Source organism: Hordeum vulgare, chromosome 2H, assembly GCF_904849725.1.
Source record: "Hordeum vulgare subsp. vulgare chromosome 2H, MorexV3_pseudomolecules_assembly, whole genome shotgun sequence".
Lineage (NCBI taxonomy): Eukaryota > Viridiplantae > Streptophyta > Magnoliopsida > Poales > Poaceae > Hordeum > Hordeum vulgare.
The window spans coordinates 208,760,153-208,786,828 of NC_058519.1; the positions used below are offsets into that span (position 1 = coordinate 208,760,153).

The 26,676-nt window shown below is 44.3% G+C and overlaps 2 protein-coding genes and 1 long non-coding RNA gene across 3 annotated transcripts; 1 reads left to right on the forward strand and 2 right to left on the reverse strand.

Annotated features, from left to right (window-relative positions):
• Positions 1–432: 432 nt before the first annotated feature.
• On the reverse strand, positions 433–1,408 carry LOC123429937. Its single transcript, XM_045113901.1, has one exon. The coding sequence runs from the start codon at positions 1,175–1,177 to the stop codon at positions 602–604; it is 576 nt and encodes a 191-aa protein (XP_044969836.1). The 5' UTR covers positions 1,178–1,408; the 3' UTR covers positions 433–601.
• A 5,873-nt stretch (positions 1,409–7,281) lies between these two features.
• On the reverse strand, positions 7,282–8,665 carry LOC123426148. Its single transcript, XM_045109926.1, has 2 exons — positions 8,445–8,665; positions 7,282–7,939 (listed from the first exon to the last, which is right to left on the reverse strand). Exons 1-2 carry the CDS (start codon positions 8,663–8,665, stop codon positions 7,282–7,284), a joined length of 879 nt encoding a protein of 292 aa, XP_044965861.1.
• Positions 8,666–18,856: 10,191 nt separating this feature from the next.
• On the forward strand, positions 18,857–20,159 carry LOC123429938. The gene is made up of 2 exons (XR_006622785.1): positions 18,857–19,107; positions 19,169–20,159. It is a non-coding gene; the product is annotated as an uncharacterized LOC123429938 (long non-coding RNA).
• Positions 20,160–26,676: the final 6,517 nt, after the last annotated feature.

A 26,676-nucleotide genomic window follows, 5' to 3' on the forward strand; every position in this document is an offset into this window, starting at 1 on the left:
AGGTAGTAACATATGCTAGTATTATATGCATGATACTAGTATATGATACTTCCCATTATGACCAGCCTTATGAATTGATCATTGTATGTAATACGAGGTGGGTATACGTAAGTCTGCCTGTAGTGTATAATAATGTATAATACGAGGTGGGTATACGTTTTCTCTTTTACGTTTGTGGAGGGAGAGGTGTACCGAAGCAATTCGACGCAAAAAAAAGGTGTACCGAAGCAAAAGTATTATTCTTTTCTTCTTGTTGTTTTTTGTTTTTAGGATGTGCGCATGTCTCTAGGACATTTTGTTGTTGCAGAGTTTGACAGTAATTTATATCTACACGATAAGTGTTCAAAGAAAAAGTTGGAGGACGAAATTTGCAATTTTGTCCTGTGCAAAAGGTACAGTCAACTCCAATGAAGAAAAGACAATATGATTCAAGATTCCAAAGTTAACTGAGATCGCAGCACACTTCTCTTTCCCAAAAGGAAAATGAAACTGCACATCTTCCTGTGGTGCTCCCCGGTCGCCTGCGCTCCTTGCTCGTAGTCGTACGTAGACTAGACGCATCACCAGAACCGGCGTGACGTGCGCAAGGCTCCTCATGCATTCAGGCGACGCGAACCCTGGAGGTGCAGTGGGAGCTGCTCTCCCTCCTGAACGGGTACAGGATGACACTGCACGATGCCTCGGCGTCCGCACTCACTATGAACAGCCGGAGCGCCGCGGCTTTCCCCGCCACCGCCGTCTTGGCATGGAAGGGCAGCGCGCCTGCGACAACGTCCACCACGTAGTGCCTGCTCAGGATGACTCTCGCCGCGTCAACCCGCACCCGCGCCCCGACCGTCCTCGTCGACCGCGCAGGGATCTTCCCCGCGGGCACGGCGGACCGCCCCACCGCCGCGCCGCGGTACGTCACCGCGGTGACCACCTCGCCGTACCGGAACGGCGCGTGGCTTGGGTTGTGCACGGTGACGTCGACGGCCACGGAGAAGTTGAGCGCCGGCGGGAGGACGCTGAAGGCGCCGAGCTGCGTGTCCACCGCCGTTGCCACCACGTGCGGCGGGTGCGGGCGGAGCAGCAAGAAGTAGAGCGCGGTGGAGAGGGCGGCGCCGAGCAGGAGGAACGCCGCGAGCAACGCGCAGCAGCATACTACAGCAGCCTTCTTGTTGATTATCCTTGCCATGTTTGGCTGCAGTAGCTGTCTGGAAGCACGAGGGGACGGCGGAACTTTTCGGCTTCGGCGTTTCTTGATTACTTTTATAAATGGGTGGCGTTTCTCCAATTGTTGTTATTAGTGCTGCCTGCGGTACTTCAAAGACGATCGAGACAACCCATCGCAGTGAATGCTGTTGCATTGAGATAACACTGTCGATTTGTTGTCTCGAATTTGTGCCAGTATTTGAGGACGATTCGCTGTTTGTCAGTGCCTTGTGTGGATCTTGTCAAGACCATCTCTTAGAGCATCTTCAACACCCGCGCTTCGCGTCGCGTCCAAAAAATTTATTTGTCAGGCGCGCTTCGGCTGGTTTGGCGCGTCGCGCAGCGCTGGCTCCAGCAGCAGCGCTAAAATGCAGCGCGCGTAAAAATGCAAACATGTAAATTTGACACAAACAAGTTGATGCATAAAAGTTCATGCCCACAAGTTCATTCAACCAAGTTCAAAATGCAAACAAGTTCAAGACATATGAATGAAAGACACATCAATCATCATCTTCCTCGTCTTCGTCCTCATTTTTCGAAGACGATTCTTCCGCCTCCGTAGATGAATCTTCCTCCCTAACCTCATCATGCACCGCATCACGTGAAGCTCCGACGGTGTTGGCAAGATCTTCAACGGCGGCCGGAGGTGCACCATGCCTCCCATGGCGGCCGGAGGTGCACCCATGCCTCCCATGAGAGAAGCAAAACTCATGCCTTCCATGACGGTCATAGCGTCGGAGGATGCTCCAAAGCCACCCATGCCTCCCATGGCGGTCGGAGGTGCACCCATGCATCCCATGGCTCCAAAGCCACCCATGCCTCCCATGGCGCCGAGGCACCGCCACCCATGGCGCCGAGGCCACCGCCACCCATGTCGCCGAGGCCACCGCCACCCATGCCGCGGATCAAGGCTCTTTTTTGGATCAAGACTTCCTCACGGGCAAGGTTGACATATTCCTTTTGCGCATCATTGAACAAAGATGTGTCCAAGAAGAACAAGTGCTTCTCCCATTACAACAACTTAGCTCGCTTCTCCATGCCCACCTTCCTCTCCTCCAATGCCACTTTCCTCTCCTCGACGGCCACCCTCCTCTCCTCGGCCGTCAACCTCCTCTCCCTGGCCGCGGCATCTTGGTTCCTTGCCATTTTCCTCACCGCGTTGGCTTCTTTTCTTGCCTTCACAATAGCTTCCATAGCATTTGTGAGCTCATCATCTCCTTTCCTCTTCTTCTTTTCGGTTTTGTCCTTCTTGCACCCATCCGGTCATTTTGGTTTCGAGTATGAAATCGAGTTGGGTGTGGGGCTTCTCTTGCCCTCATCACTTGATGCATCATCCTCCTCATCATCATCATTCAACTCAATTGTTCGCTTGCGTTTGTTGCTCAAATGCAAATCATCCAAATCTTCACGCTTCTTTCATTTCTCATCATCCTTCCCCTTCTTGGTTGTCCTCGTCTCTTCTTTAAACAAGTTTTGTGCAATGTTGTACTACAAGAAAAACAAAACAAGTTAGCACTTCGGACACCAAAAACAAGTATGATGAACATGTATGAGATGCCACTTACTCCATCATCCTCATTTGTGCCACTTGGGTTAAGCTTGTCAACTGCCTTTTGTGCGGCCGCCCACTTTTGACAATCCGAGTTGATGGTCGACCATCGGGACCGAAGTGATCTCTCAGAGCGGTCAATTCCACTCACGTTCTGAGCATCCAAGTATTCTTTCATTCGCCCCCAATAAGCATCTCTACTTTGATCACCTCCAATGGATGGATCCCTCGATACTTGCAACCAAGTATTGCATAGTAATTTGTCATGTTGGTGGTGTAATTGCCCGTTCTTCCTTTCGGCGCTGCGACAATGCCCTCACCCTCCTCGTCCACCTCAAACTCATGGTCGTCCAAATGGATGTCATTGGTTTGAGACCAATGCGAATTGTTGGACCCAACACCCATAGTTTGACATGTATGCATCATTGTTGAGACTACAAAGTTTTTGAACAATGCAAATATAAGCTATCTATATGATGATGCATTGAAAAAATAACAAGAAAATAAAAGTTGGAATTTTTTTCACCTTGGGGGCATTTCGTCGAACACGTGGTGCGCGTCAGCCGCCGGCTCAACGAGTGAACTCGCCGGCGCTTCGGTAGACGCCGCGCCGGTCCGCCGCCCTGCAAGCTTCTTCTTCGTCTTCGAGCTCCCAGAACCGTCCGCCGCCTTCTTCTTGCCGGATGTTTTTCCTTTCTTCGACCCCACCGCGGCGGCACGGGACGGGACGGCGGCGGCACGGGAGGGAGCCGGCGCGACGCCACCCGTCGGCGTGGTCATCCGCGGCGGCAAGAAGAGGCTGCGCGCGAGGCCAACGGTTGGCGGAGCTCCGGCGGTGGCGGCGCCAACGCTCGCCGCGCTACGGTTTTCGGCGGCGGCGGCGACGGCGGGGGGCTCGCGGCTGTACAGCGGGGTGAGCGGGGTGCCGGTCTGCGCGTCCATGGTGGCAGGGGCGCTGGCGCCGGCGCGCGGTGCGGAGGAGGAAGAAAGAGAGAAAGTTCGCGCGCGCGCTCGAGTCTGCTGCGCGCGGAAGTGTGCGCTCCAAATTACCAGCACGGGATGAGGCTATGGACAGCGCCCAACTTGTTTTAGCGCGCGCGCGGTTTTTGCGCGCCCGCTGGAGCATCCCGCCGCGTCGCGCGCGCGCTAAAAATGAATATTTTTGGGCGCGGCGCTTGTTTTGCGCTGCTGTTGGAGATGGTCTTATTTTTCTCTATGTATTCTCAGGCCGCAAATATTCGGAAACATTGACACACGCTCGCGGCCAAACACTGACTGTATGAGTGCGCTCAAAAATGGGGATTACGTAGCATATATTAATTATTTATTATACACTAGTTAACATGCACGTGTAACACATGTATAATTATTATAAAAATAAATATTCTTCCATTTTAGTTAGGGCACAATTATTTCAATAAAATGAACGCGTACTAATATAGCACAAATCTTAATTTGAACTGAATTAGCTTTGCATATACATATTTTTCATATGAGCATCATATCTCGTATCAAACATGCACACACAATGGACTTATCAACCATATAAACTTCACAAAAACACATTACATGCAACATCACCGTAGTCAATTTCCATTCCACAATTGACAATCAAGTAACACTATTTTCATCTATTTTCGTAACTCCATCCTTTACGGAAGCAACAAACCATGTGTAATTAACTTTTGTATATAATCAATTTTTCTCGTTATATTTTAAGCTTGATCATATCTTCATTGATACTATGCACCTGCAGTATAATCCAGTAAATCGGAAACTATCAAAGTATCAATAAATGGGGCGCACAATTAACATCACAAAGATGCATCATCATATATCACAAGCTATGCATACAACTTTTGCTACCATGACTTCGTGTAACCAAATAATAAAAAGTAACCACAACAATCTTGTGATACATTCAATATGTAACATAATTATGAAGCTCCACATGCCCTACAACCCACGAATCACCTCAAGTCCTTATAGTGTTGTGTAACAAAACCTGCACCTCACAAATGATATTTATTAAAACTAAAAGATGTATGCTCTAAAATGAAACCTAAAGAAAGAATAAGTAGATTAAGCCACAGTGGTGTGTATGTCTGATGTGTGTGAAGGCCTCCTGAATAGTGCAGTTAGTAGATTCTCCATCTACAGGAACATCAAGTACGATTATCATTTTCCCACCTTTGTATTTGTATTTAAATCATGATAATGGGACATTGCACAAGTAATCTACTGTGCTACAAAAGGTCACACAAAAACGCAGCTAAGTGCTTTTAAATGAACATACGTGCACTATAATTACATGAATTACAGTAATAATGCTTGAAGCTGATCACTGTACTGTAATTACAGGAATGACATTCAATTTTATCCCACATGATGCTGACCAGCTGCAGTAATAATGATTTGAAGCAACACTGATGCTTGGAATGATTTGCACACACAAGCAAGCAAAAAAATCAGGCTTATACCTCACGCAGGGAGCAGCAACTGCACGCGGTCACCGTGATATGCAACTAATTTAACATATTCAGTATGGGACAGAGGGAGTATAAGAACTGGGTGTCGGATGGCTAAGAAACAAGCAACCCAAATCTGGCATGGCCACGGCTCTTCCTCCTCCTCGTGAGTAGCGGCGCTGACCAGTTGCTGAGCTCCTTTTCTTGGCTCCTTCTCGGTTCTGGCAGTTAATGGGACTAAGGTTTAACCTAGAGCGAATTGTTATTGTTATTGTGAAAGTATAGAGAAATGCTTCCTCTCACCCTGGAAGTTAATGAACTAAGGTTTAACCTAGAGCAAATTGTTATTGTTGCAGCTAGTGATAGTAGACTTGTAGATTGTAACTAACTTACTAAAAATCTAATAATCAGGAACCATGAAAAGGAACGATTTAGAAGTATTGGTACAACTTTACTTGTGCAATAATAAGGAAATAACCTAAAGCAAACTGTAAGATCTCAAGCAAAAATGAAGTTGTGCAGGACTTACAATATCCATCGACACAATATCCATCGACGCAAAATGGCTGCTATAACTGAAGCCCGGAATACAAAATGCCGAGAAGTTACATGATAGAACTGCATAAACTTAAGTGCAAAGATTAAAACAACAGAATTGCATAAACTTACAAGTTTTTGCGGATTGTTTTAAATCAATTATTTTCTATTGATTATCTTCAACTAATATAGAGTTGGAATAGCTTAAATTGATGATTGGTAGTAGTACTTGGTATCCATCAACATTTGTTAGTCGAACCAAGACTGCTTAGAACCATCTGCAACAGAACTTACAGGTTTACCCCATGAGGCCCATTGTAGCTTGTACGCACAGATATCCAATCCTTAGAAGCTTCCCATTATACAGAAACACCCCACCACGGGGTTGCTCGGCAATCTGACCAGCCAGATAACATCATGTAGTTGTACATCATTGGTTGCAGCGACTGAAATATCAGAAAAGTTTGACCAATACCCAGTGGTCTGAAACCTGTACTACCAATAGCCAGTATGTCATAAGCTAGATGGATCAAACATAAATATAATTCTCATGGTGCTACATCGAAATCACTTACCATGATCACTGCACGAAATTCAGAATAGTGGAGCGCAATGTAGTTTAGCGACCGGGTGGATGGATGTACCACGTCCCTCCCGTGCTCTGAGTGCTCTTCAACTGAATGTTGTAAAAGATTAGATAATCCCTGTCACAAAATCACCCAGGTCTCCCACAAAAATGTTAGATGAGAGATTGGAAAAACACAATAGCACCCACGGGCTTCCCTTGCAGAACTACCATCAAATCCTCTTGCGTAATACCACCCGTGCGTTTTAACTCACCAGACGGAGAGGAAGTAGGGTTGAAGGGGATGTAGCGTGCCATGCCTTCTTCCTCCTCATCCTGTGGAGGCGAGGGGCTGGGGCCGCCTCTGCCGCCACCGGGATCCAGGCGGACGGGGAGGGAGAGGAGGAGGCGGACGGCGAGGGGGAGGCGGAGGCGGACGGGGAGGGGGAGGAGGAGGCGGACGGCGAGGGGGAGGAGGAGGCGCACGGGGAGGGGGAGGAGGAGGCGGACGGCGAGGGGGAGGAGGAGGCGGACGGGGAGGGGGAGTTGGACGCGGAGGCGACGGCGATGGTGCAGGCCAGGGCGTCTGTGTGCCGTTAATTCTTCCTAAATTTCTGTACTTGATTGGCTCCTCTTTTTTTTTCGTGCCGGTGCAACAGTTTTTCGCTGTATGTAGGAGGAGGTGGAGCACGGTCAGCCTTAGTTTATTTGGTAAATGCACACGGTTGTGGTGCATGGATGGTGGATATCCGTTAGATTGTAATTTGTTGTCTAATTGTGTGGTGGTGATTGCTGTTTGTTTTTGTAGGGGTAATAGTTGTGTGTATTTAGAGAAATTTTCATTTGATCTTTTATTAGTAGTATAGAAAAACCCTCTCGTCTAAGAGAAAAGATTGTAAACTGACTCCCACAGTTGTTGAGTGACACTCCGTGTGGGCTCCTCGCACGCACAGGTAAAATAGAAATAGTTAACCGATATTAACCGTGGACGTGCAGTCAGCGGTGGTCTCCTGCTTGACAGGGTAGGTGCTGACGCTGCAAGTGACCGCCGAGCTGGCCCTGATTTTGAACGTCCCCAGCACCACGGCCTTCCCGGCCACCGTCGTCCTCGTCTGGAACGGCAGCATGATATCCGGCAGGTCGAGCAACTTGGGAAGCACATCCCCGATGAAATCGGGCGAGAAGACCACCTTGTCCGCCTGTACCACCACCGTCGCGCCGACCGTCTGCGTCGTTCGCGCGCCGACCTCCCCGGCGAGCACCACCGACTGCCCCACGGGCAGGCCGTGGTACGTCAGCTCCGTCACCACGTCGCCGTAGCGGAACGCCGCGTAGTTCGGGTTCTTCACGGTCACGTCCACGTCCATGCTCATGTTGAGCCTGGGCAGGACGATCGGGAAGTCGGGGGTCACGTTGAAGTGAGACACTCTCGTGCTCACCACCGTGGCCACCACGTGCGGCGACCGCGGCCGGAACACCGTGAAGTAGAGCGCCACGAAGACGATGGCGAGGACGACGATGAGGGCGAGCAGCACGCTGCAGCAGATCACCACGGGCTTCCTCTTCATCCTATCAGATCCACGGCGGCTGGTGCGTGCTTCTTCAAGCCTTTGATTTGATGAATCTCTTTGGTTTGGATGTCAAGGAGACGGGCATATGTAGGACGAGAAGCTTCATTGGAATTGCAGATGGATTTTGTTTCTGGCTGCTCGGCTTGGTGTGCACATGCATTGTTATCCGTGTTGCTTTGTTTGGTTTGTTTGCAGATTTGGGAGCGTCTGAAAATTCTCCCAGGCTCGTGGGAGAACGGTAAACTGCTGGACGTACGTATACAACTGCGTCTCGCATGTTTATGCGTTTTGTCACGTCGCCACTTAAATTAGGGAAATACCGCAATTTCTTTTATAGGGAAATGCATGTCTGTCATCTCAGTGGCCGTCGGATCTATCTTAATTGAATAGTTTAAAGAGCAACTTGGTTTTGCAACTGAGACGTCGTTGCAATTTCCCCCACCGTAACAAGTAGTGTGCAGGATCTCGATATATATCACACGAATCCTTGACCATCTCCATGTCTTCTTTATCATTTCACCCAAAGGCAGCAACAACACAATGGGCTGGTCCAGTTTTGCCGTGAGTTGGGGTCCGATGTGGTCATCGCCGTGGTGCGCAGTTGCAACCGGAGGTTGGCGCGGTCATAGCATTGCTGCTTGCCGCTCGTCTTCACCACGTCCGTCAGCCACGCACGATGCACCCACCTTGTCGGAGAGGAGGATGGTGGCATGGCGACCTGGTCAGCGGCAGCACCGCTCCTCCTCACCACCGTTTGACGGAAGCTCATGACGAACGACATTGGCCTTTCTTTTACAACATCTTTCTTGTTGTAATAAATATTTTTGCAACATTTGTGATGTTGCACGACTTTTTTCAGTAACACCTACATAAAGGTGAAAGATTTTTTACCAACAATAGCTCCGTTGCAGAAAATTCTCTATAGCAATACCTCTGTTGTAAAAGTTCTGCAACATTGTTGCAAACGTCCAAACGCAATAGCAATATCATTCGTGTTGCAAAGCTCACAATTGAATCTAACGGTTTCCCGCGTTGAATACTATGGCTCATGTGGTGCTTGTGTGGACGCTCTGGACGGTCCACAACAAGCTTGTGATTCAGCATGTTCCCTTTCGCCGTGCCACTGACGATGTCTTTAAAATGTGTGGTTCCTTGCAGCTCTGGCGGCTGCTTCGCCGCTCTTTCGACCGGTACGCCATGAACTCCATCATCGCCGACCTTCGCTCGATAGCGCTTCACCTAGTGCCCCCGCTTCCGCCTCCTCCCGAGCCGGATTAGCCTGTTTTGGCTGCCCCACCCTGTGTGGGTGTGTTTTTAGGGCTTGTTGAGCTGTGCGCTCTTCAGAACCCCGTATTTCCGTCGTGTGCTACTTCGTGTGTGTGGGGGGGATTGAACTTATGTTGGATGTTGTGCTCTGACGGTTGCTTATCTATAAAACGGGACGAAAGCCTTTTTCGATAATACTATGGCTCTTTAGGCGATGAATCTTTTAAGAAAATCTGGTTGCCGACGCATAGCGTTGTCTTTTAAATTACCTTGGAATATATATACCTCAAACTAAACGGTTGGTTTGCTTAGCTTACAAGTTACATGTGAATGTGTGATTTCTGGGATACTAAAATAATGAAACTAACGCCCTGTTTGCTTATAGGGACTAGACTAAAAAAGTTTTTTTTGTCCCATGTAACCAAACAGGAGAGACTTTTTTTAAGAGACTAGAAAAAACTCTATTAAAAGGTTTTTTTTTAATCCGTAAAACTAAAAAAAGTCTAGTCTTTTGAAACCAAACACCTCCTAAAAACCAAGAGAGCAACCCTTGCACAACTTACCTACATCGTCATCATGTACATAACTTTCCGTGTAACTACATCCTGTCAGCTGAGGTTAGTGCATATATATTTCTCGTGTGTTATCGCTGTGTGCATTTTTCTTTTCTAAAACGAAGATAAATTTTTTACCTCATCAATTAAATAAGGGGAAAACAGAGTTTGCTACTCCATAGGTTGGCATTATTGTAACAATTACTCTTGGTTCGTGTTTCTTAGCACCCACCGTAATCCATAAGTTGGCATCCAGCATGACATTTTGGAGGAGAATAGACGGTGGTGCACTGTTGTGGTGAAACATCCTGTCTTTTCTATCCAGCATAACAGTTTTGCCCAAGAAACACTCCTCAAATCTATTGACAACAACGTCCTGTCACCGTCACTCCCCAGCAGTTGTTTACTTGTCCATACTCGTTTTATTTCGTTGCAACTTATTCCTACATCATTTGGAATTTTCGGTGATGGAGGTGGACGGGTAGACCAAGTCCAGCAGGAAACAACAGGTTCGCATGTAGACAGGACAAATCGTTAAGCATTGTTTTGCGTAGCTCACTAAGCTCTAACGCTGGCTGTTTCGACGGTTACATTGCTTATAGCCTTATAAAATTTAAACCCAGGTGGTGTGCCTACCAACTTAGGCTGTGTACCTTTCTCTCTAGAAGGGCATTATCAGGACAGCGGACAAAAGAGAACACGTAACAGTATGCGCCAGCTTTGTCGTGTAGTGCCCTGCCCTATACAAATAGAATAAACTTCTTTGTCCCGCAAAAGAAAAAACATGTTTCGAGTGTGAGAGCTATATCTCACTTATAGCGAGATGGAAGGAGCTCACTTCTCAAGAGTGGAGAGTACTGTATCTGGCTGGCCTTGCACGTGTGGGGATTGACCCTAGTATCTCCTGAATTCTATGTAGCCCGCCTAGCCATTGCGTCACGTTGGGTTCGTGCCTGAACGAAAAGCCCCGTTTTTTCATACTCCCTCCGTCCCAAAATAACTGTCTCAAAGTTGAGACAGTTATTTTGGGACGGAGGGAGTAGTTTTTTTCGGTTGTTTTTCGTTTCTTTTTTTTTCATCGGGTTTTCTACGTTTCTTTCTCAGTTTTTACTTTTTTTTTCTTCTTTTCTTTCATTTTTTCTTTGTTTCTTTTTCGGTTTTCACTAGCCTTTTCTTCCTTTTTTCTTCTATTTTGTTTGTTTCTTTTTTGTTTTTCATCGATTTTCTTCTGTTTTCTCTCAGGTTTTCACTGTTCTGTACATATTTTGTGTGTGCATATCTAATACATGTTAAGAAAAATTCAAATACGAGATTACATTTTAATACATCGTTGATATATTTTCTATACACATTTAATGCTTTTAAAATGCTTGATTATTTTTCACATGCTTGTTTTACATTTCTCAAATACTTGGATTACCACTTTTCAAATACATGGTCAACTTTTTCACGTGCATTGTATATATTTTTACTAAATTTCTTGTATACATGAGAAACAATTTCTTTATACATATTTCATATTTTTCAATTGGTTGATTAACTTTTTTCTGAATTTTTTGTGTAAAGTATTTTTTATAACATATTTATTTGGAATATAAATGAAAGTAAAAGAACAAGAATAAAAAGTGAAAACATAAAAAACAAAACGAGGTTGTGGCCTCCCGCACGCCTAGGCCACCCATCTCGCGTTATTCTTGACGCGAGGGTTCCCGAGGCTCACTATAAGAGAGATATAGCGGAGCCCTTTTTCAAGGAGCAAAAAAGTCCTAGGAGTAGCGAGTAATGACCTAGGCTTAGACCCATATACCAGTGATGTTGTGTCCTAGCTTAGACAACCGGCAGATGCGTGTAAGAGTCGATACTTAAAGCATTAGTTGTGTGTGAGAGAGGCATCGCAGAATAACTATATCCTCGATCATAAGATACATTTTGATCTTCTTTGTACTCACACAATTCGTTTTTAGTTTGAGTGTCCATATGTTGGCATGATGCAAGAAAGTGTTGCCAGCTACTAGCATTTGATACTCACTTCTTAACAAAAGGCATGAATCCCCTCGGTTAATTCTGCGCAAAACTCTTTGTTGTACCTATGCTGGTAGAGTAGACATGGGGCCAAGTCCACATTGCTGGGTATGAAGATCAACTATGTAGTGCTATGTTCATAGGTTCTCATGATTAGCCTTGAACATAAGATTAATATTGTTAATACTATCACCAACAAAAAGGATATTGTTAATAATATAACCATAATTTACCTATGAATTAATTGATGCTAGCTAATTTAGTGCCCAATGCCAGTTCTAGTTTTTTTTGCATGCTCTTTGTTTCATAGAAAAATTATACAGTACTTAGGAAGGTGCAAACGTGATGAAATTTACGACTATTTTTATGTGTAATAAGAGACCCTACAAGCTTTTGGGAGAGACGAGATGATGCTCAGAAGGCCCACAAGCATAGGCGCACGGCCTACCCCTAGCCGTGTCACCTTGGCTTGTGGGGGCACATGTAGCTCTGTTTGACCTATTCCATGCCTATAAGTTCTCAAATAATCAGTACCCCTCAGAAGCAAAATCAGAAATATTTATCGCCGCCTTAAGGCTCTTTTCTGAAACGATCCCATCTGAGCCTTGTTTGACCTATTCCATGCCTATAAGTTCTCAAATAATCAGTACCCCTCAGAAGCAAAATCAGAAATATTTATCGCCGCCTTAAGGCTCTTTTCTAAAATGCTGTGCCGGAGGGGGAAGCCATTAGGGAGGTCATCTTCATAAACCTTGCTACCTCCGTGATGATATGTGAGTAAGTTTATTAGGACCTAGAGGTCCATAGTAGTAGCTCTCTCTCTCTCTCTCTCTCTCTCAATCTCTCTCTCTGTCTGTGCACACGCGCGCGCGTGTGTGTGAGTGTGCGTGCGCGTGTTTGATCTTCAATACACCGATCTCCTCTGAGATCAATCCGATGCGATTCTTGTGGTGTGTTTGTTGGGATCCAATGAATTATGGGTTTATAATTCAACTGTTCATTGAATTTATTTGAATATCTTGAAGTTTGCTTGCAGCATAATTTTGTAGCTATGTATGATTTGCAATATTTGAGTCTTCGCTGGCGAAGATAGATGATCGTTTCTTCACTGTGGGTGGTACATAGTAATGGATTCAATCTTGCGGGGATCTTGTCCTGGGACAAAAAGGACGAAGGATTGTATTGAATTGTTGCTACTAAGGATAAACCAGTGGGGATTAATCTTATTGCTAGGTTTCTGTCTGTCTACATTATATCATCTTGCTTATTAGGTTACCCTGTCTCTTGCAAACATAATACTTTGAGATGCATGATGGATAGCGATCTTGGGGTGAAGTAATAGTAGTAGACGTGAGAATTTTAACGGTCTACTTATCACGGATGTAAGTACTATGTGAGATTATGCCATGAATGATCATTGATGCAGTTTAACAATATGATTTTGAGAGAGATGCCACTAGTAAAACTATGCCCCTCGGGTCCATTCTCCATTAATAAAAGTGCTCTTACAATTTTCTCTTTTACTTTTTTGCCGTTTGTTCTATCACTATATATTGGCTTTCAATCTTGTAACTAGCATGAACAAGGGGATTGACAACCTTCTAGCTACTATTGGGTGCGAGCAATTATAATTGTTTGCGTGTAGGTACTATTAACTATGTTAGCTTGGTGACTCCTACTCGTTCGATAAACCTTGGTTCTTAACAGAGGGAAATATCTTCTGATGTGCCACATCACCTTTCCTCTTTGGGGAGTCCAACAATTCATACGGGAGTAGCAGAAGACTTTATGGCGCCACTCTCGATGAGTCATTGCTACTTGGTGTAGGTGATTGATTTTCCCCAAAGAGGAAAGGATGAAGTACTATAGTAGCAGATAGTATTTTCGTCACTGTTTTGCTTTGAAGACCTTGTTTTCACTCCAGACTTTTCCATCATCCACTCAAATTGATGATTCACGAGAAGAGTAATTGAATGTACAAACATTGTTGACAAATGGAAATCTAATGAAAAAAATAAATGACATGATATAGTTCACATATACGATGCCTGGCTAAAGAGGATGGAATTGCATATTTCACATATCTAACGCCTAGCTAAATAAAATGACATCGCATAAATTCACATACATGATATAGAAACTAAACAAGTGGCATTACAAAACATGTTTAAACTAAGAAGGTGACATATATGATGCTTATAGTAAGCAATGCAAGGCGCCATATTCATAATAGGACAAACATCATCATGCCAAGTTAGAGAAAACACCTCTAAATTTACCTATGAAGAACTATCTTCCTCTTGATTACAAACTAGAGGGGGGAGAGGGGACTACCATTGCACCCACGATGGAGCGATGTGTGCGTGACATTTGTATTGCGCACAAGACTCTTCTCTTTTTCTCTACATGTTCAACATGAGTGTGTACAATAACTGATTGATACGTCTATTTTGCATCATGATTTCATATTGACATTTATTACGTTTTCAAACATTATTTCACTTTTTTATGAAATCCTTATATCTTTTCTCTCTTATTTTACAAGGTTTACACAAAGAGGGAAATCACTGGAAACTAGAATTCTGGACCCGAAGGCCGTGGAAAAAGCTGAAAAATTTCTTGGCTCCAAATGACACAAAACTTCACCGTGATTTTTATTGAATATATAAGAATTATTGGAGCAAAGAACCACTCGAGGGGGCCACCTGTTATCCACAAGGCAACAGGGCACACTGATAACCCACAAGTATAGGTGATCAATTGTAGCCTTTCTCGATAAGTAAGAGTGTCGAACCCAACGAGGAGCTAAAGGTAGGACAAATATTCCCTCAAGTTCTATAGACCACCGATACAACTCTACGCACACTTTACGCTCGCTTTACCTAAAACAAGTATGAAACTAGAAGTACTTTGTAGGAGTGATAGGGTAGGCTTGCAAGAAAGTAAAGAACACGTAAATAAAACTAGGGGCTGGCTAGATAAAGAAACAACTACGAGTGTCTAACGAGTGTGGAAAAGTGGTGGTAGGAGTTGCGGAATTGTCACTAAGCAATTGACTACGTTACTAGATCGGTAGCAAGTATCATGTGGGAGAGGCCTTTGCTAGGATGTCATCCCTTACTTGGAATTCTATGCACTTATGATTGGAACTATTAGCAAGCGTCCGCAACTACTAACGTTCATTAAGGTAAAACCCAACCATAGCAATAAGATATATTGGTCCCCCTTCAATCCCATATGCATCAATTTCTATGCTAGGTTTGAAGCTTCTGTCACTCTAGTCTGCCAATACATAGTCCTATCAACATACAACTAACCCTATGGTGTGATCCACGCGCGCGATCATACAACACACACACCTACACCACCAACTATACACACCTACTCACACAAGTGCATGTACAAGCTCTTGCACACACACACACCTCATGTGTAGGTGCACACTTGCACAAATATGTGGGGCAACCCACACACATACACACATGCACACACTAGTGCACATGTTCACAAGCACACCTACACACAACACCACTTACAAGAACTTGCCCACACTCCCACATGCATACAAGCAAAATAAAAGGGGAAATCTACTGATTTGTGATGAAGCACAAATCAACTTGCTGCCCAAGGCATGCCAAGTGAGTTTACACAGCCAAAACACAAAAATAAAATAAAAGGGGGAGCCCCTGGTTTGAACCCAAGATCTCCTGGCTGCAAAACCATCCTGCTGCTACTCTCCTCTGCACTGCCACTACCGAATAAATCGCAGGGAAACAAAAAGGAGGGGGTGCTGGGGCTCGAACCCGAGACCTGACCATCACACACGCACACAACCAACCACTACGCTACTGCTTCAGAGTCTACCAGAGAGGGGAAGCTTGCCCCTTTTGAGCAGATCCCATGCCTTACCGCAAACACACGCGCACGCACTGCCGGCACAGAGTGTTCTCCGGCGAGCCGGTCCGATCTACGTGAGGACGACGCAAGTACACGCAGTAGAAGAAGAGATGAAGGTGTTTGCTCACCCTCGGGACCCTCAACGGAGCAGATCTCGCGGAAGAGGAAGAAGAAGAAAGGTTGTTGCAGGGCTTCGGGTTCGCCGGTAGCTCGTCGGAGATGAGGTCGTGGCCGTCGTTGTAGACGTGCTCCGGCCTCACCGACGACGGGAATGGAACGCGGGGTGAACCCCTGAGTTCCCGGACATCCTCGCCGGCGCCGGAGACGAGGGACGCGCGATGGAGACGGCGGTGGTCTTCCTGCTGCTACTGCGACCTCTCTGATCTACCACTACAGAGACTTACCTTGGGGAGGGAGAGAGATGGTGGAGGAAGATGGCGGCGGCGACGAGGGGGAATAGGGAAACCCTATCGTGGCACGCACGCCGATGCATATAAAGCCCGCGGATGGGATGGCAACGGCGTCACGCCTCTCTCGCTCTCTCTGAAGGCTGACGGAAAGCAGCACGGGGGAGACGACGTCAGGAGGATGAAGAAAGGAAAGCGCGCGGGCCGTCGTTGCGGAAAAGGAGGAGGCCCAGGAGGAAGGAGGGAGGAAGCCCACCTACACACGTATGCCTCACAACTCAAATTCAAAGGTGGTTTTCCTTTTGTTTAAAACCACACCACAACACAAAATGCCCAGAGCCATACATGCACAGGAAAAACAAACTAAAAATACTCTAGGCATTAGGGAATTATGCCCTAGTAAAATAAAATAGGAAACTGAATTTTTAAGAAAATAAATTACAAATGGAAAACAGGGTTTACCCTACTGTTTTAAACAAAAGAAAATAATCCAAAACCCATCTACTCAAAGGGAGCTACCCAATCTGCCACAAATCTTAAACACAAATTTAACAACATTTTCAAAACAGGGTTTAACCAAGTAAATTCCACAAGATCACAAATTGAGGAAGAAAGGTTTTTTTTGAAACCTAGCTTCAGAAGAACAAGTAAAGTTGAAACCCAAGCTTTGCACCACTTCACTCCACATGCACTCATCACACCACACATAAGGATCAACACAACAACACACAACTATGGCAAGAATGATATGGATGCATGATGCAAAGGGGGAGACAAGGCATGACCACATGAAATGATAACTCCATAGAGTGACATCATGGATCCAAACATGGCAAGGTTCCAAATATGGCAATGTTGCACTTGAGGCATTACAGTATGCGAGTTATTTATGACTAATGTGAATCCATGGATGTACGCACTCTCACCACCTCATATTTGCTGAACTCTTCAGTGCAACCTTCGCCGGTGTGTTCAAACCCCGTGACATGATACGCTTTGTTGCATATAAGCCTCACATTATCTTCCTCAAAACAGCCACCATACCTACCTATCATGGCATTTCTGTAACCATTCTGAGATATATTGCCATGCAACTTCCACCGTTACATAATATGACAAGTACTTTCATTGTCATATTGATTTGCATGATCATATAAGATGACATAGTATTTGTGGCGAAACCACCATTCATCATTTTTATACATGTTACGCTTAATAATTGCACATCCTGGTACAGTGCCAGAGGCAATCATCTAGAATCCTACTATTGTTTAGTTTTTCATATCGAGTTGTAATAAATAGAATTATGATGATCATCATTATTTGGGCATTGTGTCAGTGAGGAAAGGATGACGGAGACAATGATTCGCCCATACGAACAAAACGAAATGAAAAAAGAGAAAAACAAAAAGAAAGGAAACAGGAGAAAAGGGGAAAAAAGAAAAAAAATGAGAGAAAAGAGAGAAGGGACAGTGCTACTACCTCTTTTCCAACACTTGTGCCTCAATGTGGCACCATGTCCATCATATAGAGTCTTTGTTTTTTCACTTCCATATGCTAGCGGGACTTTTCGTTATAGAACGTGGCTTGTAGATTCTGATGATGGGCTTCCTCAAATGCCCGAGGTCTTCATGAGCAAGCAAGTTGGATGCACCCCCACTTAGCTTTAGTTGAGCTTTCATACACTTATAGCTCTAGTGCATCCGTTACATGGCAATCGCTACTCCTAGCATTGATATCTATTGATGGGCATCTCCATAGCGTGTTGATACGCCTAGTTGATGCGACAATTTCTTCTCCACTTTTACCCATTTGAAACCTACCACCATATTCTATTCCACCTTTAATCTATATCCATGGTTCACGCTAATGTCTTGCGTGAGTAATAAAAAGCTGAAGCACGTTAAAAAGTTTGGTCCGATTTCCTGAATTAACATCGTGGTACTTGACATTTGTATTTATGTGATGAAGCCAGAACCATGCCATGCTAATATAATAAAATGAATACGGGGCGAACATTCTTTAAGAACCGTGTCTTTTGAAACTTGATGATTATGTTACTTATGTTTATAAGTATTAAAATGTTAATGTTTTCATTTTGGAGTATCAACATCCCCAATGATGGAAGTTAAACAACATGATCACACCTTCAATAGATTACATGTTGGGTAGCATGTCACATCAAAAATTCTATTTTCATCATGTACCTTCTTAAGGACGATCACGAAATAAGCTTGGGGATGTTGATACGTCTCCAACATATCTATAATTTTTGATTGTTCCAAGCTATAATTGTAATATTTTTTTATTAAATTTGTATGTTAATAGAATCATCATTTGCATATCACGATTTACTGCATTTTGGTGTTAAGATGTTCAAATATTTTTTCACTCAAGAAAAATAAAAGAGAGAGGATAATATGATTTCCTCAAATATATAATGAGCTGGGAAGGTGTTGGAATATCATTTCGAGAATTTGATGTTTGGTTGATAAATATTTTTATTGCCAAAAAAATCATTTAGAGCATAAAATAAATATTTTTATTATTATTTGAGCAGAACAAAATGTTCACTATGCTCTATATTTTCAATAGTGATTTTAGAAATTACTATAGTTATTTTTTAAATGTATTTTTTGTTTTGTTTTTATTTTAAAGAACTTTATGTTAAAAAATGACACACCACCTTGACCGAAACAATGTTAGGCCGAGGGGCATACCAAAGAGCCCAGCCGACCTTTCAGTTAGGCCTGCGCCGAGCCGATCGCTCCCATCACTCGCTCGCCCCATCTCTCTTGCTACGCACGTTGTCGAGCGGGGCCCAGCTCCAGGTCATCCCTAACCTCCCGTAGACCATGTGATAGAGCTGCACCGTGCTCGCCCGCAACCGCCGACCGCACCTCGCGTAGATAACGCTTATCCCGCAGTCCTCAACGCCCATAGACGCGCCTATATAAGCCCCCGAGGCTCCTCTTTCCATTGATATGTCCCACTCCACCTCTCGTCACTCACAGTCAATGCCGTCACCGTTTGCATCTCGCTGTACGGAGCTTCTCCACCGGAGAAATACGATGATGGTGAGCCACAAAATCGGACCTTCTTGTCCTTGCGCATGCTTTTGACATTTTTATGCCCTAGGACTCGTCGGAGACGCCTCCCGTTCGACCGTGCGCCGTCGGAGTTCGCCGGAGCAAAGGAGCTTTTCCACCTTGCCCTGCTCCACCCGGACGCCGTCGATGCTCCGCACCACCACCGTTCGACCACCCACGCCGAGCTACACCCGCCCGCCTACTTCCTTGTCGGCGCAGGCCGCCGGAGCCGCCGCCCCATCCACGCCGCCCGCCCAGCACCCGCGCCTACCGATGCTAGCACCCTCTCGCTGTAAGAAGTCGCCCCTCTGCTTCATTTGTTAGATTAGATTAGGGGTTTTCTTTGTTTTCAGATTGAATTGGCATCTGGTTAACCAGAGTACACTTAAACCATGCTATTTATTTAAAACCGAACGCCGTTTTTTCTTTTTAGCTGTCATCGCCATTTTAATTAATTGCTGACCATCTGCTGGTTTGGCTCAGGAGTGAACACCTTCCAGCCACTCGCGTAACGCCACGTGGCTATGAATATGTCTAGTGCAGATTTGTTTTTTCTGATTTTTTTCCTAAACTTCGAATAGCCTCAACTTTTTAAGCATAGATCCAAACAAGATAAAACCAACGGAAAATTCTTCATCTCGAATAGCTCTATCCAGAGAACCTATCATTGCAAACTTTTGCAATTCAAATTTGAATTTATTTTAGATTTTAATTAAAACTCTTTTAGGCCATATCTTGCAAACGCCATACCCGTTTAAGTCGAATCTTTTTGCACATCGTCACCCAAGATAAATCATGTACCATATTTCATTTCCACAATATTTTTTCACCCATTTAACTTATATTCTTGGTAATTTTACTAATATGCCTTGTAGGAATACTAGTGGATATCACGATTCTGAACCCTATTTTCACACCTTTGTTTTATACTTGGATAAATTGCATGCTATATACGTGTGTTGTATTTTATTTGGATTTTGTAAATATTTGTGTTGCATGTTACTTTGAATTATATGAATATGATGTTTATGTTGGAAATATGCCCTAGAGGCAATAATAAATTAGTTATTATTATATTTCTTAGTTCATGATAATCGTTTATTATCCATGCTATAATTGTATTGATTGGAAACACAATACTTGTGTGGATACATAGACAAAACACTGTCCCTAGTAAGCCTCTAGTTGACTAGCTCGTTGATCAAAGATGGTCAAGGTTTCCTGGCCATGGGCAAGCGTTGTCACTTGATAACGGGATCACATCATTAGAAGAATCATGTGATGGACTAGACCCAAACTAATAGACGTAGCATGTTGATCGTGTCATTTTGTTGCTACTATTTTCTGCGTGTCAAGTATTTGTTCCCATGACCATGAGATCATATAACTCACGGACACCGGAGGAATGCTTTGTGTGTATCAAACGTCGCAACGTAACTGGGTGACTATAAAGATGCTCTACAGGTATCTCCGAAGGTGTTCGTTGAGTTAGTATTGATCGAGACTGGGATTTGTCACTCCGTGTGACGGAGAGGTATCTCGGGGCCCACTCGGTAATACAACATCACACACAAGCCTTGCAAGCAATGTGACTTAGTGTAAGTTACGGGATCTTGTATTACGAAACGAGTAAAGAGACTTGCCGGTAAATGAGATTGAAATAGGTATGCGGATACTGACGATCGAATCTCGGGCAAGTAACATACCGAAGGACAAAGGGAATGACATACGGGATTATATGAATCCTTGGCACTGAGGTTCAAACTATAAGATCTTCGTAGAATATGTAGGATCCAATATGGGCATCCAGGTCCCGCTATTGGATATTGAACGAGGAGTCTCTCGGGTCATGTCTACATAGTTCTCGAACCCGCAGGGTCTGCACACTTAAGGTTCGACGTTGTTTTATGCGTATTTGAGTTATATGGTTGGTTACCGAATGTTGTTCGGAGGCCCGGATGAGATCACGGACGTCACGAGGGTTTCTAGAATGGTCCGGAAACGAAGATTGATATATAGGATGGCCTCATTTGATTACCGGAAGGTTTTCAGAGTTACCGGGAATATACCGGGAATGACGAATGGGTTCCAGATGTTCACCGGGGGGGGGGGGGGGCAACCCACCCCGGGGAAGCCCATAGGCCTTGGGGGTGGCGCACCAGCCCTTAGTGGGCTGGTGGGACAGCCCAAAAGAGCCCTATGCGCATTGGAATAAAAATCAAAGAGAAAAGAAAAAAAAAGAAGGAGGTGGGAAAGGGAAGAAGGACTCCACCTTCCAAACCAAGTAGAATTCGGTTTGGGAGGGGGAGACCTTCCCCCTTAGGTTCGGCCGACCACTTGGGAGTCCTTGGACCCCAAGGCAAGGCTCCCCCCTCCTCCTCCTATATATAGTGGGGTTTGAGGGCTGATTTGAGACAACTTTGCCACGGCAGCCCGACCACATATCTCCACGGTTTTACCTCTAGATCGCGTTTCTGCGGAGCTCGGGCGGAGCCCTGCTGAGACGAGATCATCACCAACCTCCGGAGTGCTGTCACGCTGCCGGAGAACTCTTCTACCTCTCCGTCTCTCTTGCTAGATCAATAAGGCCGAGATCATCGTCGAGCTGTACGTGTGCTGAACGCGGAGGTGCCGTCCGTTCGGCACTAGATCGTGGGACTGATCGCGGGATAGTTCGCGGGGCGGATCGAGGGACGTGAGGACGTTCCACTACATCAACCGCGTTCACTAACGCTTCTGCTGTACGGTCTACAAGGGTACGTAGATCACACATCCCCTCTCGTAGATGGACATCACCATGATAGGTATTCGTGCGCGTAGGAAATTTTTTGTTTCCCATGCGACGTTCCCCAACAGTGGCATCATGAGCTAGGTTCATGCGTAGATGTCTTCTCGAGTAGAACACAAAAGTTTTTGTGGGCGGTGATGTGCGTTTTGCTGCCCTCCTTAGTCTTTTCTTGATTCTGCGGTATTGTTGGATCGAAGCGGCTCGGACCGACATTACTCGTACGCTTACGAGATACTGGTTTCATCGCTACGAGTAACTCCGTTGCTCAAAGATGACTGGCGGGTGTCAGTTTCTCCAACTTTAGTTGAATCGGATTTGACCGAGGAGGTCCTTGGATGAGGTTAAATAGCAACTCATATATCTCCGTTGTGGTGTTTGCGTAAGTAAGATGCGATCCTACTAGATACCCATGGTCACCACGTAAAACATGCAACAACAAAATTAGAGGACGTCTAACTTGTTTTTGCAGGGTATGCTTGTGATGTGATATGGCCAACGATGTGATGTGATATATTGGATGTATGAGGTGATCATGTTGTAATAATTAATATCGACTTGCACGTCGATGGTACGGCAACCGGCAGGAGCCATAGGGTTGTATTTAAACTAACGTTTGTGCTTGCAGATGCGTTTACTATTTTGCTAGGATGTAGCTTTAGTAGTAATAGCATGAGTAGCACGACAACCCCGATGGCGACACGTTGATGGAGATCATGATGATGGAGATCATGGTGTGACGCCGGTGACAAGAAGATCGTGCCGGTGCTTTTGTGATGGAGATCAAGAAGCATGTGATGATGGCCATATCATGTCACTTATGAATTGCATGTGATGTTAATCCTTTTTGCACCTTATCTTGCTTAGAACGACGGTAGCATTATGAGGTGATCTCTCACTAAAATTTCAAGACGAAATTGTGTTCTCCCCGACTGTGCACCGTTGCGACAGTTCTTCATTTCGAGACACCACGTGATGATCGGGTGTGATAGACTCAACGTTCACATACAACGGGTGCAAAAAAGTTGCACACACGGAATACTCGGGTTAAGCTTGACGAGCCTAGCATGTGCAGACATGGCCTCGGAACACATGAGACCGAAAGGTCGAGCATGAATCATATAATTGATATGATTAGCATAGAGATGCTTACCACTGAAACTATTCTCGACTCACGTGATGATCGGACTTGAGATAGTGGATTTGGATCATGTACCACTCAAATGACTAGAGAGATGTACTTTTTGAGTGGGAGTTCTTAAGTAATATGATTAATTGAACTAAATTGTCATGAACATAGTCTAATGGTCTTTGCGAATTACGATGTAGCTTGCGCTATAGCTCTACTGTTTTTATATGTTCCTAGAGAAAATTTAGTTGAAAATTGATAGTAGCAAAACTTTGTAGACTAAGTCTGTAAAACCAAGGATTGTCCTCGTTGCTGCGCAGAAGGCTTATGTCCTTAATACACCACTCGGTGTGCTGCACCTCGAGCATCATCTGTGGATGCTGTGAACATCCGACATACACGTTTCTGATGACTACACGATAGTTCAGTGCAAAGTACTTAATGGCTTAGAAGCAAGGCTCCGAAAATGTTTTGAAACGTCACGGAACATAAGTGATGTTCTAAAGAGATGAAATTGTGATTTCATGCTTGTGCCCTTGTTAAGAGGTACAAGACCTCCGACAAGATTCTTTGTCCACAAAGTAAAGGAGAAAGGCTCAATCGTTGAGCGTGTGCTCAGATTGTCTGAGTACGACAATCGCTTGAATCAAGTGGGAGTTAATCTTCCAGATGAGATAGTGATGGTTCTCCAAAGTCACTGCCACCAAGCTGTGAGAGCTTCGTGATGAACTATAACACATCAAGGATAGATACAATGATCCTTGAGCGATTCGCGATGTTTGACACTACGAAAGTAGAAATCAAGAAGGAGCATCAATAGTTGATGGTTTGTAAAACCACTAAGTTTCAAAGGGCTAGAAGGGATACTTCGTGAAACGGCAAAACAGTTGCTGCACTAATGAAAAGACCCAAGATTAAACCCAAACCTGAGACTAAGTGCTTCTGTAATGAGGGGAACAGTCACTGAGGCGGAGCAACTCTAGATACTTGGTAGATAAGAAGGCTGGCAAAAGTCGAGAGAAGTATATTTGATATACATGATGTTCATGTGTACTTTACTAGTACTCCTAGTAGCACGAGGCTATTGGATACCGGTTCGGTTGCTAAGTGATTAGTAACGCGTAATGAAAGATACAGCATAAACGGAGACTAGCTAAAGGCGAGGTGACAATACGTGTTGGAAGTGTTTCCAAGGTTGATATGATCAAACGTCGCACGCTCCCTCTACCATGGGGATTGGTGTTAAACCTAAATAATTGTTATTTGGTGCTTGCGTTAAGCATGAACATGATTGGATCGTGTTTATTGCAATACGATTATTCATTTAAAGAGAATAATGGTTACTCTATTTTCTTGAATAATCACCTTCAATGGTTTATTGAATCTCGATCGTAGTGTTACACATGTTCATGATATTGGTGCCAAAAGATACGAGTTAATGATGATAGTACCACTTACTTGTGGCACTGCCGCTTGAGTCATGTTGGTATAAAAATTGCATGAAGAGGCTCCATGCTGATGGATCTTTGTACTCACCTGATTTCGAATCACTAGTGACATGCAAATCATACCACATGAGCAAGGCCTTGTTTTCATTGAGATGAAATAAGATAGTAACTTGTTGGAAGTGATACATTTTGATGTATGCAGTCCAATGGGTGCTGAGGCACGCAGTGAATATCATTATGTTCCTACTTCACGGACGATTTGAGTAGATACAGGAGTATTTACTTAATGAATCACAAAGTTTGAAATATTGAAAAGTTCAATTCTGTTTCAGAGTGAAGTTCGTCGTAACAAGAGGATAAACTGTCTACGATATGATCATAGAAATGAATATCTGAGTTACGAGTATTGGTACGCAGTTAAGACAATGTGGAAATTGTTTCGTAGTTCATGCCACCTGGAACATCATAGTGTGATGATGTGTCTGAACGTCATAGCCACACACTATTTGGTATGGTGCATGCTATGATGTCTCTTATCGAAATACCACTATCGTTTATGGGTTAAGCATTAGAGACAACCACATTCACTTTAAACAGGGCACCGCGTATTTCCGTTGAGATGACACAGTATAGACTGAGGTTTAGAGAAATCTAAACTGTCGTTTCTTGAAAGTTTGGGGCTTCGACACTTATGTGAAAAAGTTTCAGTCTGATAAGCTCGAACCCAAAGCGGATAAATGCATCTTCATAGGATATCCAAAAACAGTTGGGTACATCTCCTATCTCAGATCCGAAAGCAAAGTGTTTGTTTCTAGAAACGGATCCTTTCTCGAGGAAAGGTTTCTCCCGAAAGAATTGAGTGGGAGGGTAGTAGAACTTGATGAGGTTATTGAACCATCACTTCAACCAGTGTGTAGCAGGGCGCATGAAGTTGTTCCTGTGGCGCCTACACCAATTGAAGTGGAAGCTGATGATGGTGATCATCAGCATCGGATCAAGTTACTACAAGCCTCGTAGGTTGACAAGGTCGCGTACTACTACAGAGTGGTACGGTAACCCTGTCTTGGAGGTCATGTTGTTGAGCAACAGTGAACCTACGAGTTAATGAGAAAGCGATGGTGGGCCCAGATTCCGACAAATAGCTGGAAGCCATGAAATCCGAGAGAGGATCCATGTATGAAAACAAAGTGTAGACTTTGAAAAGAACTACTTGATGGTCATAAGACTATCGAGTAAAGATGGATCTTTGAAAGGAAGACAGACGATGATGGTGATAAGTCACTATTAAGAAAAGCTCGACTTGTCGCAAAGATGTTTCCGACAGTGAGACTTTGTCACTCGTAGCGATGCTAAAGGTCTGTTAGAATAATGTTAGTTGTTGATGCATTATTTATGAAATATTGCACGTAGGATGTCAAAACATTGTTTCCTCGATGGTTTCCTTGAGCAAACATTGTATGTGATACAACCAAAAGGTTTTGTCGATCCTAAAGATACTAGCAAGTATGTAAGCTCCAGTGATCCTTCAATGGACTGGTGCAAGCATCTCAGAGTTGGAATATACACTTTGATGAGGTGATCAAAGATTTTAGGTTTGTACAAGGTTTATGAGAAACTTGTATTTCCAAAGAAGTGAGTGGGAGCACTATAGAATTTCTGATAAGTGTATGTGGTAGACATATTGTTGATCAGAAGTAATGTAGAATTTCTGTAAAGCATATAAGGTTGTTTGAAAGGAGTTTTCAAAGGAATACCTGGATTGCGCTACTTGAACGTTGAGCATCAAAGATCTATGGAGATAGATCAAAAGCGCTTAATGAAAGTTTCAATAAAATGCATGCCTTGACAAGTTTTTGAAGGAGTTCAAAGTAGATCATCAAAGAAGGAGTTCTTGGTTGCGTCGTAAGGTGTGAATTTGAGTAAGACTCAAAACCCGACCACGGCAGAATAAAGAGAATAGACGAAGGTCGTCTTCTATGCCTTAGCTGTAGACTCTAAAGTATGCCATGCTGAGTACCGCACCTGATGTGTGCCTTGACTCAAAGTCTATTGAGAGGTACAGAAAGTGATCCATGATTGAATCACTGATCAGCGGTCAAAGTTATCCTTAGTAACTAAATAGACTAAGGAATTTTTCTCGATTATGGAGGTGGTTAAAGAGTTCGTCGTAAAGGGTTACGTCGATGCAAGCTTTG